The sequence below is a fragment of the Nelusetta ayraudi genome, unplaced genomic scaffold (assembly GCF_046127955.1).
Source record: "Nelusetta ayraudi isolate G7.1 ecotype Tasmania unplaced genomic scaffold, CSIRO-AGI_Nayr_v1 ptg000015l, whole genome shotgun sequence".
Classification (NCBI taxonomy): domain Eukaryota; kingdom Metazoa; phylum Chordata; class Actinopteri; order Tetraodontiformes; family Monacanthidae; genus Nelusetta; species Nelusetta ayraudi.
The window spans coordinates 1,180,180-1,194,448 of record NW_027466065.1 but is presented as its reverse complement, the minus strand read 5'-3'; the positions used below and the strand labels follow the sequence as shown (position 1 = coordinate 1,194,448).

At 42.9% G+C, this 14,269-nt stretch overlaps 1 protein-coding gene across 2 annotated transcripts in view; it reads right to left on the bottom strand.

The window, feature by feature from the left end:
* Positions 1-12,933, bottom strand: part of sash1b (SAM and SH3 domain containing 1b) — a 34,452-nt gene extending 21,519 nt beyond the window's left edge. Inside the window, exon 1 of one of the 2 annotated variants that reach the window (XM_076023263.1) lies at positions 12,215-12,933. In XM_076023263.1, coding sequence (XP_075879378.1) covers positions 12,215-12,697 — 483 coding nt within the window. In that variant the 5' untranslated portion in view covers positions 12,698-12,933. The remainder of the gene's footprint in view (positions 1-12,214) is intronic. The other variant, XM_076023265.1, reaches the window with a different exon arrangement.
* Between the last annotated feature and the right edge of the window lie 1,336 nt (positions 12,934-14,269).

The window sequence follows — 14,269 nt, the reverse complement described above, 5'->3', positions numbered from 1 at the left end:
AATTGATTTAGCGCACAGCCCTAGGAGTGGCAGATTGTCGGACATGGCTCCTTTCCATGGCGCTGAGCATGAAAGTTGCGCCGATCGTTTGAAAAACGGAAACCTCGTTCGGGACCGTCTCAGGTGTTAAGATTCGCCAGCGAGGCGAAACAGAACGTGGTGCAATCTTGCTGCCTGCGCCGTCCACTGGGAGTTCATCGGATCGTTGGCTCAAGCTGAAAACAGTTTGTAGCTGCTCACACGTTAACATGGACGTTATTTAGTGTGAAAGCGACTTTGCCAGGTGAACTGAGAGTGATTCTCTCAGGGGGAGTGTGCCGACTCAACGGTGCCCTGCTACACACGACACCGTGTTTGGGACGCACGCAAAGCTGCTAATGTCGCATCAGCAATTAGCAGAAGAGCAATCAGACTGAATCGCTGAGCTGTTTGTGCGGAAGAGTTCACACAGACAGGCGTCGCTGAGGGCTAAATGCAGCCCCTTTGGGAAAGTTGGAGTGTTAAGGGCCTCACTGTCATCCAGTGTGTTGATCACAGAGGGAAAATATAAAGAAAAGTGGGATTTCTAAACTGTTGCGGCTCAGGTGCGTTGTGCAATGATGTTTGAATGAATGAAGAATGAATTAAAACATTCATTAAAACATTGATTAAAACATTGAAACAGAGGTTATACTTTCAATCGATTTGTATGAAATTCTTCCTTGACTGCTGCTGTCAGGCCACGTGCAGCAAAGACTTGCAGGACATTTCACGTATCGAATCAAAACCAAAGACTTCCAGTCACATGGGTTAGATGAGGGTCACCCTTCATCTGTCAGGAACACAGGAAACGGAAAGCGTGATAAAGTGAAACCTCTGCCGGGGCATCACGTAAAAACGTCATTTCGCAGAGCTAATGAGATAATGGACGATCACAGTCACGTTTCTCATTTAAACATTATTGGCCACTGCAGAGCCAATTCCAGGATAATGCCAGCCGAAGCCATTAAAGTGGGTGAATAATGGATATGGTGCATTATGGGCCATGTACATACAGACGACACTAAGAGAATTAACTGAGCTAAGCTTTGTTTGGTATGTACGGAATTTAAAACGAATCAGAGCCCCTGTTAAAAAATAAAAAAAGATAACATAAAAAGACCAGCGATGTGGCCATGAAGCCATGAATTGATCTTTTATATCCATAATCGACTTTGTCTGGTTTCGTCTCTGCTTCATGTCATCCATGCAAAATGTGAGGCGCTTGCAAGGATGTTTTTTTTTTCTGCTACAATGACTCAAGAGAAGAACCTTAAGGTCCCCGGAGCTAAATGTCAGTGACTCTGACCTCTTCAGTGTTTTCTTCACTCTTTCAATTACGAAAACTAACCCCAGCCCTCGGGAACAAAAATAATTCTGTTTAAATTCAGCCAGCCCTCCGAATTTAATCTGCGAGTCGGAGATACAGATCGCAGCCTGCCGAGCGTCGTCTTCAAAGAGAGTAAAATTAAGCATGAGAGCACAGCTGAGTGATGAATATTCAACGCAGCAGATCTGATCCACAAATAGATTTGGTCTGTCTGCAGGCACAACACACTGGCTCACTGGGCACAACAGACTTTTCCAGGAATCACAACAAGCCTTTCAGGAATCACCCAAGTCCAGTCTATTAGTCTGTGAGTACTATCGTTGTGTTTAGTTCAGAATACGAGTTCTGTCGCGACATTCTGCAGCGCCGATTCATCTACCTCCAAACGGTCGGCCCTTTGCTGCTCTTCTTCATAAATGTCGTCCATCTGCTCCTCTAAGGAGATTAGAACAAATGCCAAATATTTACCGACAATAGTTGAGCCTGGTCCAACCGTTTTTAACCCCCCCATTTCATTTTTCATTCTCTTTACACAACAGGCAGGACACCAGTGAACTACAAAACGTAAATAAAAAACAAAACAAAACAAAACAACGTTCCAGGGAAACTATGTAATAAATGACTGTTTAATAAAGATTAAATGCATATATGGTTCAATATTTGCCAAGTTCTCAGCCTTTTTCAGGATCCTCTCCCATGTCGCAGTGACGTTGAACTGAGACACGGGTCAAAGTGACATTTTAAGAAGGGGGGGAAGAGACACGGCGTTCACCTCCAAAACCAGGCCAGCATCCGCAACCTTTGCTGAACTTAAGATTTAAATGCCAGGAACTCTTGGCGTGGGTCGTGACAGTGAAATAATAGTTATGTGACATTTAAGGAGCGTGTTGTGCAGGATGAACACTGTCTAGTTGGATATAAGTCAAGAGGGAGGACGCAGCAGGATAAAAATGTGCACAGTAGCAAGTCTAGTCTCACTATACAAATATATTACTTTAGTATTAATAATGCAAGGATGGAGGTAACACCTCTGTCACCACCGAATCACCGTGCCGGGAACCTGCCAACAATGGAGCTGAAGGTCCTGGTGCAGTGGCCGGTGGCCTCATTGTGCCAAATGCAATCCTTTTTTTCCCCTGTGTGTCAGTGTGGGAGTTTTTTTTTTAAAAAGAAGCTTGTCTTCCCTAATCCCAGAGAAATCCCAGTGTGCGCTGCACTGAGGTGAAGCCGGACTTCAGTGTCGGCCGCGGCTGTCATGTCTAGTTGGTCGACAGCGGGAGACTGCGGCGGAGCGGCCAACCAGCCGGGTCAGAACTAGTCATGAATAAAACAGCTAATGGGCCTCCTGTCAGTCTGCCAGATTACACTCCATAAGGTAGCCGGCAAACACTAACCGACTCCACCCACGGGGTGTAATTGAGCTAATGACTACCCAAAATGCACTGCTCGGTCTGTGAAACTGTACTTGAACTGTTGTAGTGGAGCTTAAAAAAAAAAAAAAACGAAACCAAGAAAGTTCCCCACAGAAGTGGAGACAAAACATATTCAGACATATTTAGAAGGTGCACAATGGCTTTTTATAAGCTTCTTACACAGTTTATAAAAATCCCCTGTACCTTTGCACTGATAGCAGGTTAGGCAGCGGTTAGGACGGATTTAATGTCCTTTGGTATTATTGGTTTTGTTAGCACAGTTGAATTTGTTTTTTCTTTTTTCCCCCTAATCTCAGCGTTGGGTGTTTTTAAAGTAGACTGGCTGACAGACAGGAGTTGGGATTATCTTCTCAGTGGGCACAATGTTGCTGGACACACATGAGGATTTGAGTATTAATAGTTTTCAATTAAATGACAGAGCTTGGACAGTTTGAGGGGCTAAAAGCAGCAATATTGATGCTTACACTGGTGACATTGTCTCTGTTTATATTTGTGTGCTGGATTTGAAGCTGTAGGAAAAAGGTGAACTGGCACACCTTGCGAGACGGTTCTTGTTTGACAAGTCGTGTCTGTGCCAGATGTGCAGCTAACTGCTGTCACACCTGCAGGACTAGAAGTTTCCTACTGACGGAAAGATGTGAATGTTGTTGCAATAGTGTGCGATTAAATTCAAGTCACCAGTGTCTTCTTAGAGGTTAGGTGAGTTATTTTAACCAAAGTTTTGAAGTTTTATATCAGATACACACCTTCACAGTTGGGTTTCCCAAGCAATTAAATATACATAAAGCCATCGATTTGGAAAGAACACACCTCAAGAAGATTAGCACGTCTGAATTTTGAAACTACCTGAGATGCATCAAACTGCAGCAAATTCAACTACACAATGACAGTCCTGCCTTTTCAGTTGGGTCACAAGAGACTGCTGCAATTCTTTGCCAAAAAGTGACTGACCATTATTTTTTTTTCCTCGTGGCAATCGCCATTCTTTACGCTGCATTGTTGCTTCTCCGGGCAGTTTCTTTGCTCCGCCCCATCCTGCCTCCCAAATGACCCATGATCACGTGCAGGGTCATGAGAGCTGATTGGTCAGGGTTATACTTGCAGTGTTGCTAGTCTCCCAACTAAGATAAGGCAAGAATTTATGCAAATGCGTTCTCTCAATGTGACGTGGTCACCATTGTTCAACACCACTTATCCTGCAATCGCAGTCTTTCATATAGAGACAAGGCAGCTCTAGATACCATTCATTTAGTTTTTGGTGGAGATGATTCATGCAGACAAACCTGTATATATCTCTAATTCAAGAATGCATGCAAAACAACATAAAGGCTTCAAAACCTTTCAAAACTGCCACAAAGTCAGCTGACAGATTCAGTTAAATCCTTGCCCAAAAAATGGGGAGTGTACAAGTGAAGTGCAGGATGAGAAACTGAAAAGTCCAAGGCAACTCTGTTGTACTGTATATAGAAAATAAAAAAGCTTTTATTTTTGCATGGCTACACAGATTAAAAATGACTTGACCTACGCGTGTCAGCTATTTTGCCATGCCAAAATAAAGGCTTTTTGATTTTCTTTGATTTTTCAGTTTCTCATCCTACACTTCACTTGTACACTCCCCAATTTTTTGAGCGAGGATTTAACTGAATCTGTCATCTTCTATGAATACACCCAAACCAAAGAGCACCTGTTTTTACTCATTTTATTAAAAGGACCCAAGCAGCGCTCCTTCTTCCCTTTTCTTTCCTTTATTCTACATCGCCCTAACAACATATAAAGCAAATAATCAATATCTCAACAGATGTTTCTTGCTGAAATGTGCAGAAAGAAATACACAAGAAACCTGTTTCTGCTGATCCGTGCAGTTGATAACAACAACAGCCACCCTAATGGTTTCGAAAACATACTTTTATGTCATTATCAGGTTCCCTCAGCTTTGCTGCGTTAGCTTCAAAGGACGTGCACCATTGTCACAAAGAGCACATACATAATTATGCAGCACATTTTCACTCGGTGCCATCTACTTTCCCAGGAGGCACAGCCTGCTTTTCTTTCTTCTTCTTTTTAATGAAGGAACAGGATTCTTTAATGCCGCTGAGGCAGGAAAAATACAAGTGCTATCCATTAAGGAGTCAGCACATGTGAGACAAGATGGGAATAAGATGCAACTGGGAGCAATCTAATGAGAGGCAGGACAAACTGAAAAACTAACTGTGTGATCTTTATGGTGAAATCTTTGTGTGTTTAGCAGCGTCTAAACGGAAACATCAGAAACAGACTACAGGCTTTAATGTTTTTAAATAAAACTGTTCAGATTTGACTGACAGACAAACAACATGCACTGCGAAAAGGCTGCGAAAAGGAGGTTAATGAGCAAACACCTGGGGGCAGTGGCAACACGAGCGTGCGGCCGCTGCTCCATTCAACTTGTGATTCCTGGAGTAAATGAGTTATGTATGATGGCAGGGTGGCACTGGACACATTGAATATTCTAAGAAACCAAACACGGGGTGATAGGAGGACTCAGTGAAGTATCGCATCCTCTTCAGCTTAGTTGCTTAGCTTAGCTTCTCTCTCATATCGGAATGTGTAAATTTTTTGTAACAGAGAACCATAAAAAAGGCACAGTGACCATAATTCTGAAACTTCCCTTAATCATAAAATATCATAAAATCTAACAAAAAAATGATTAGATCGACGCAAAGCACAGCTTTGAGTCCTCTTGATTCCACAGGGCAGTAAGCATAAGAAACGCTATCTTCTATGCAGTTGTATCCATGTAATAGTGTCAGTTGACTTGTCATATGATATTTATATGGGAGGAGGGTCTTAGCCGCTGTAGAGGAAAACAAGTGGAAACTAGGTCATATGTGTAGATCCAACTTTACCTGCACCATAGGCTTCATGATCACCCACTTCATTTATTTAAATCACTTTAAGCAGTGCAGGGGGGGGGGGGGGGGATCAGTTATAATTCCATAATCTATGGGTAACTTACATGGACATATATGCGCTGATTGACGATGATGAACAGTAAAAAAAAAAATCTAAAATATCTAAAACATTCAACCCCCAGTTCAGCTTGAATTAAAACAACAACAACTGATGAGGCATTTAAATGTTTGCAGCATGAGTGAGATGAGAAACGAGCAAACGTGAGATCCACCATGACGAAGAACTGTCCTGCCGTGTCACATTGCAGTGACGGTCGTCGTGGCCCCCAGTCTGAGCGCTTGACAGCTGAAAGTCGGACCGCTAATGGGTTGAATGTGAAGCAGATGGATCGGAAAACAGAGATTTAATCTAAGCCACTGGAGATTCCCGTGATCATTACTGAAGTGTCTGCACAGCGGCATGAGCATTGGAGAACTCGGCCAGCGTGCCGTTTGCACAAACACAGCCCGGCACCGTAGAGCAACACAGAGTAACGCCTGCTGAAATGTCATACCTCTAATTCTGTATTCTCAAATGCAATCCACAACGTCTAACGGTGTGAAGTGAACCAATAAGAAATTCCCCCCAAAATTCCAGGGAGTTTCTCCAAGTCAGACAAAGGTTTTTGTGGAAGTAAAATCTTCTCACTAAAACATGGCTGGGAAACCCAAGAGTTTAGAAACGTGAGCAGCGGGAGAGTCATCCTCTGTCTGAGTAACATTGGATTGAAACGACTCATTGAGATGTTTCTGCGTGAAAAGAGGTTAGACCAAAAAAAAAGCCACATTCCAAAGCTAAAGTGTGATGTTTATTTCAGACCATGTTCAATTAACGTTGCTTTTTGTCTCGTCAGATGACATCATGTGAATTCTACATATAGCAGGAGCACTCACTGCTTCACGCCTCACTGACATTAGCACCGAGATCATCGGACGGTGGAATCCCCATGAAAACACTCACATCGGTTCAATGACTGAAGAAAGTGATGGATGCCTCCCACACTTAAACTGAAAGCTATTAATTAACGCATTCTCATTGCATATTGTCATTGAGTATTGAAAAGGTCAATGTAGCCATGTAGTTTAATTAATTCAAAATCAATAAACCGACTGCAGCATTACGCAGAAGAGGAAACAAATATAATGAATAAAATATAGACTCAAGTATAGAACAAAATCAGTCTAATGTGATCCTGACACTTATCTCACAGACGGTCTATAGACTCTTTTTTTTTTTTTTTTTTTTTTTTATCTATAGACGGTTGATGAATGGATAAAATCAAACCAGCAGCAACAGTGCTCTGAGTTATTGCTTCACATCATTAATGTGCCTTGTGGAATTAGCACCAATGTACCGAGACTTACATACATACAACTATAAGCTTCAATCCTTGTGTGACCCATATATAAAAAAGAAATACAGCATAAATGCTCTTCAATGCCACTAATGATCAGCGATTAAAAAAATGTGTATGTATATATATATATATACATATATATACATATATATATATATATATTGTAACGTCATGTAATTTTTTTTATTTTTTACCGTTTATGCATAAATAATTAGTGTAATGAGCATGAGGGCAGGAGGACACTTCTGTCAGGTTCCGTGTGATCACCAAATAGATGTTATAATAAACACTTACAAAACATGGATTTATGATCAGATCATGGCAGCCTTTGTTAGCTACTACTACTATTACTTTGTGGGTACAATTTTCTGGATATTTAAAAAAAAAAAAAACTGAGGATATCTCTGTAAAACTATTTTTAAGAAATCCTCCATCATATAACAATATTTAAGAAAGGTAGTGCACAACAGCATTATACTAATGGTGGAGCCCTTTGAAAGACAGGCTCTCTTATTGAACTCAAATAGGCTGCTCTGCTTGACTGGCTGGAAATGCTTGTTGTTGCAGCTTAAATGGCCCTTTTTGCCAATGCAGTAAAAATAGCCTAACAGAGAGAGAGTATGGTTGGACCCTTGTAATGGAACGTGATCAAGGTCAACTCAGAGCGGCTCAAAGACCCGGAGAGCCTGGTGGTGATGCAACACAGGCGGAGGAAAGGAGCCAAGAGTTAAGGTGCAAGATAATGAATGAATCAATTCCACAGCCATTAAAAAATAAACCCCGAACAAAACCTGCAAATGGGGTTGAGGCTTTTTCTCTTAATTCAGTCACTGGAAAACAAGAGTCTTTTCTCTGCAGTGATTTGAATTCAAAGAGTACGATGCTATCTCAAAGGGCTGATCAGCGCAGTTCCACAATTGGCCTGAGGCACCAGGGAAAGGTAGAGGCTGGTAAAAGCGAAACTGAGAATGGTGTGCACACAACAACCACACAAAATTCTGACACGATCCCTTCACAAAACCCAAGGAGTCTGGACGAACCCCACCTCTCACAACAAGGGCTCCAGAGTGCGAGGTGCACTTTTCTGAGCAAAACTCTCTCTAACAGGGAGACAGGGATGAAGATCTCTGAAGAGACTTGGGGCAACATATGGTCCTTTCAGTGGTCAACGTCCAACTGCATGGTTTGGAGAGAGCATGGCTGGAAGAACATTATCAGATAAGAGAAATATAAAGGCACAAATATGCCACGCCAGAGGGGAGGTGCAAACAAACTAACTAAAAAAACACAGAGTACAAAAAATAGAGGACATTTGTCTGTAATAAACGTCCAGTCTGCTTACATTGATGACATCCAATTCACATTCATCTTCGGTCTGAAATGAATCAACGTCGGTCAGCGATTACATTTGCGCATGCTGTTATTCAGCACACGCTCCTGCATTATATATATATATATAGCATGAAGTATTCCGTGTCACCTACAGCTGTATCTGTGACATGACAAGATGATGTAACATACGTAGCTGCACATGTGCCGTTAGTGTCACAGCTGTCTACGCACAATGCCGCTGTTTAGCTGATGCATGTCTATGTTAAATTCTGAATAGGATTTTTTTAATTTATTTTTTTTAGCCATATGTCAAACCTGAAGTGACGTGCACGTTCATGTGGCATGTTAAGCTTCAGAGTGCTATAACCTCCCCAACCCCCTCAGCACCATCAGTGCAATAATCCAGCAATATTCCTGGAATGGTCCAGTGGTTTGATCTGTCGTGACACAAGTCTCTAAGTAAGGCCTACCCCACTTACACCACACAATCAGCAAGAACACATTGGTAACGGATCCCATCGCAACAATCAAATTATGAATAAATGGCAGACCACATTTTCCCAAAATTTGATTTTCTCATCCCTCCATAATCTAATCTGGTATTATTGATACAAGTTACCCAGTAGCCATTATTCCCTGCTTTCCTTAGAATCAACTGTTACAGGAAGTTTCACAAAAATCCTGGATTCATTTCACGTCACATGGACCATCTCTCGCTCTTCTTTTAACGTCACAATGTGCACCTGTGATAAAATGATAGTGAAGCACCAGCGCTGCAGCCAGCCATTGTTTGCAAGCTAACAGTAGCTCTCTGACTTTACAACTAAACTCTGGCTGTAGCTTCCATTTCTCTCACTGCAGACGATGCTGATTTGGTCCTGCGATACTCTGTTTGACTAATAATGGGTCTGTTGGTACTTTTTAAGATGAATGGGGGGGAATTTAAATTATTTTTTTATTATTATTTTGGCAAACAGAGGGTGTGCTTCCATCGTGACGCAGCACTGGTGGTTTAAAAAAAACAACAAAAAAACAAAAACAAGACAAGACAAAAAAAAACCCTGTGTCCCTGAGTCCATTGAGTCCCTGCTGCATTGGGACAAAACCAGCGACAGCTGTCAGCTGCTGCAGAGCTTGTATTTGCCCGGCTCTATTCAGACTGGCCTTTCTATTGTCAAAAGCAGCCTGCTGGTTTTGCTTGTCCTCTGATCCTTTGGCAGAGCAACACATGGCAATCTTCAACACAACTAAGATTTGTTCTCCATTCTGAGGATGTTTTTAAGACTGGCCAGAGCAGCGAGGCCCTCTCAGGCCCTCTCTCCCTTTGTCCGTGCTGCTATAAAGGGGATCTCTACCAGTGGGCTCTGGGTGTTTAAGAACATTATAATAGAGGCTTTCCTGTCAAATGACACAACTAGAGGGCTTGTTAATCAACATGATGGGTACCGCCCAATTTTGCAGAACTTGTTGCAGAATGTCCCCATAATTCAAGCAGTGACAAATTTAACTTGCCAAAAGGCCCGTAGCCTTGCTTGACCTTACTTGCTAAATAAGATTAGTTGTTGATATGAAGATTAAAAAAATAACCCCAACTGAATTATAAATGATGCACATAGCTCATGCCACATGCACTTTGAAGTCCTTGCATCAAATAGCCTGTCTAGTTTTTTATTCACCTGTATAATCTGTTTTTGTTAAATACATTTTTGCACTTTCGTTGACCTATAATCTCAGCATGGTTGTGCTGACCCAAGAGACGGCACTTGTTTTTGGTCTAAACAAGACTAAACAGAAATTTGTGGGCTGAGTGTAAGTGTGCCGGCGTTGACTGCAGCCTACAAATAGGGCTGGAAGTGAATCACAGAGTGGCTTTGCACTTTAAAGTTTACAGCCTCTGAATTTTTCATATACAGTATACGTGCGTGCGTCTGACTGTGAAACTGGCCAGAAAGTGCTGCTAGTACAGTGCAACTATTTTAAAAGGCCACAGGACCGGGGGGGTAAAATGAACCTTTCCAATAACACTTTCATCAATGATATAGATGAGCAATCAAGACGCACAGCAGAATGAAGTATGATGATGAAGGAGTTTGTGAAACAGAAGTCTGGGGCAAAGACAATAAATGAAAGCATTCTCTTGCACTTGGAGCTCAGTTTAACCGGAAAAGTGTCCCAGCTCAGCAGCAGCTCGCACCTTACTCATTCCTTTTTAATAAGTAGCATTTTTAGATTGTATCCACTGAGGACGGACAAAACCAACGCAAGCATAAATGTGACTTAATGGACTAAGTTCAGTCAAGGTGAAGTGCTGACAGCGGAGGCCGTGCCTGTGTTGTTGTTATCTGTGAAGCACTGGTGCAGGGCTTTCCTTTGACCCCCCCGCTCTGTCTTCAGGGATTGTCCGGCCTGCTTTTTTCCGCTATGATCAAATCCAGAATCCATCAATCACACTTCGCTGCACTCTAACGGCGACAATTTGTTGAAAATAAGCCAAATCTGCCAGTTGCCATTTCATCTAGCTGGCCTGCAGACCGTTTGCTGAGTGTATTAAGGAGGCGACCAGATTTCCATCTCGATGCCGGGGAGATATACAGTAGCTATCCCCCGCAATTACATTAACCCCCGGCATCGACGCAACGCTAACTGGACAGTCATATCCGGCGATCATTTCAATGCGCCTGTGTGTAAGGCACGATGCGTGCAGCAAACATCTGTCAACAAGGCAGACGCGCCCATTGTCCCACTGACCTTCGCTTACACAGGTCAGGGGATTTTTAACGCTTCCTCATCTGATATCCGTAATATACTGCAGAAGGATTATGCTTTGAAACATTGAATCATTTTGTCACCAGCTAGACGACCTCCTGGCATATTGTGGGGCCGGAATGGACAAAAAGGGCCACGTTTAACCCACAAATGCACCACGACATCTGCAAATTTGTTTCGTGGGAAATTCTAACCACAGTCATGAAACACTTATTGCAGTTCTATGATTTCTTTATTTTGGCCTCTTTAAAACAGCACAATAGGTATCGTACTGAGGATTTGTTAACAAGTCATCGTTGTAGCATGACATTGGCATAATGTTAATCCCTGGTGATTTCTTTATATAAGAACGGCATGGTTAATGGTGCACTGACCTGAATTATGGACTTCACGCACTTTGGGCCAAACCTTCCACGATCAGGCAACACAAGAAGAAACGAGGAGTCACAGGGCAGCGGTTCCCAATTAATAATTCAAAAAAACATTGGCCTCAATAGACTAGCATTATTGGAGTAAGCCGCGGGCGCTTGCTTGCAATGAGAAAATCGTACCAGTCGTTGTCTTGTGTTGCCAACACAGAGAGAAAGGGGGATAATTCGATTATGATAATGGCTCTGCAATTAATTGCTCCCTGCGTACGAAGAGGAACTAAGTAGATGAACCCGGGCCCGAGCATGAAAATGTTTTATTAAGCAAGACTAACTGAAGTTTAATAACACTTCACTGAACCGCACTTGACCTCTGTCAGAAAAATGTGGAACGCAAAAGACGGGAAGCAGAGAACCTCGGCACCATCAAAAAAATTGGTCACACTTCTCATCTCAAATGCAGCAGAGTACGGCGTGTCAAATTGCACGCGACAGTGGTTTAAAGAGGCTTTAGATCATTTCACCACGACATGTTGCAACAAACAAAGGGATGTCTATGCTATGATGTCACTCTCTAGTCTAAGTCTAACAACATCATTGCTCTCCACACAAGAACTTTTGAAGTCCAACAGGCTGAATTTAACACTTTAAGGAAACGCATAAGATACATTAGCCCTACCTGAAAGGTGTATGGTGCTTCTCCCAGGTTGATTCCATCCTTCGCCAGTTTGTCCCTTATCAGCACTTTGAGCTTCAGTTTGGGGTAGGTCACAAAGTCATTGCAATCTGTGACCCTTGGATCGTGGTTTCCAGGGCAGGAGGCTTGGTGCAGTCCATTTCGTCGTGAATTTGACCGTGACGTCCTGGAGTCGTTAGCTCTGTTGGGGCCCGAGTTCTGGTTGCAGGTGGACGGAGCCAGTGGCTCCAGCGTAAAATAGTAGCCGCACGACTTGCGCTTGTCACCATCTCTTAGGTTGAGCACCGCTGCGAGCAGCCTGTGCCTGTGGTATTCAATGTGGACCCCTATGGCATCCAGGTCCGGCTCCCCGATCTGCTTGCAAACCTCCAGGTCATCATAGCCGTTGTCAATGAATGACTCCACATACTGGGCCAGATGGAGGTTGGACAGCCACTCGAGGACAAGGTTTGGCCCTTGGCTCATCTTAAGATAGGATACAGGGAGGTGTGTGCACAGTGCACCTCGTCATAGTCCATGCAAGTCCCCTCTCAAGCCAACATGGCCAAGTCCACTTGTCCAAACTGTCCACATCTACGTGTCTGTTCGGTTGTTAGAGGTGGGACGAAGCCGGAAGCTTTGAGTCTGTTGTCTGTAGAGTCTGTTTGAGCGCCGTTTATATTGACTTTTATAGGAGGAAAGCAAAGACTTTTAAAACGTCCGGGTTGTTTTTTTTTTTTGTTTGTTTTTCCCCCAACTTGAAAGTATAACGTCAGCTAACTTTTCTAAACTAATGCCAAAACAGGTGACTGAATTGGAAGGCACTTGTACGTTTAGCTACAAAACAAACAAACAAACAAACAAACAAAAAGTCACCGAAGTCAGTGGCTACCGTTGTCGGCGGAGCTGTACCCGCTCGTCAAACGTGGCGTGAGAGTTGCCGTGATGCTAACAGTTGGCGTCCTCTCCGGCTGCGTCCATCCTCTTTGTCTCGCAACGGTGAACGGAAGCGGGAGGCTCGCGACCCTCCAGGCACTCACAACGCGGCAGGAAAACGACCGCGTAGAGTCGCGGGTTTTATGGCGGAGGACGGGCGTGCGTACCCCCCCGTACACCTGCCCGGACTGCCCTCCTCTCGGCCGACTCGGTGCTTACCTTCCACTGCTCCCAACTTTTGCCTTTCCCGCTCCTCTATCCTCCTCCTCCTCCTCCTCCTCTGCCGGTGTGTGTGAGGGATGCTCGCTTACTCACTCACTCACAACGGCTCGCTTTCTGCGGCGTCTCTCACTTTCACCCAAAGGGATGACGACAGTTCCGTGAACTCAGGCGCCACCCGCAGGACCACGAGGGAAACGCAGGATTAGTACAGATAAAAATCACACGAATACGTAAGTCAAGTTTGTCTTTCTTTTTTTCTTTCTTTCTTTTTTTTTTTTTTAATAAATGTTAAAGGCGAATTATTCATGAATTGTGAAATGACATAAAGATAAAATGGCTTATAAAGTATTTATTGTATTTCCCCCCCCTCACATTGTGTTAAAAGTAGATGGGAAAACTCCACATTTTATGCATAATTTAAAACTCATTCATTCATTCATTTTCCATACCCGCTTAGTCCCGAGCTCAGGGTCACGGGGGTCTGCTGGAGCCTATCCCAGCTGTCTTAGGGCGAAGGCAGCTGGACAAGTCGCCAGTTCATCACAGGGCCTAATTTAAAACTATTTTTATCAAAAATAAACAGGATTTTCTTTTCTTTTATTTTTTTTTAATAAACATTTAGGTGACTTGGATTGGAATGTCATGTGGGTTCGAATGGGCTTAATATGTCTCTGTCTTATTTATTTATTTATTTATTTTTTACAGCAAAAGCAAGCTGTAAAGCAACTTCAACCAGAAAACCAAATATTGCTAATATCTTTTTTTTTTTTTAAACAAAAAAAACAATGCAGAACAAAATGTTTTTGTACAACATGCAAAAAACTAGTCCGTTTTTTTTTAGTGGTAACCTGGGCATGAACCAAAGACCTTTGTTTGAAAAGAACAGTAACAAATGACACA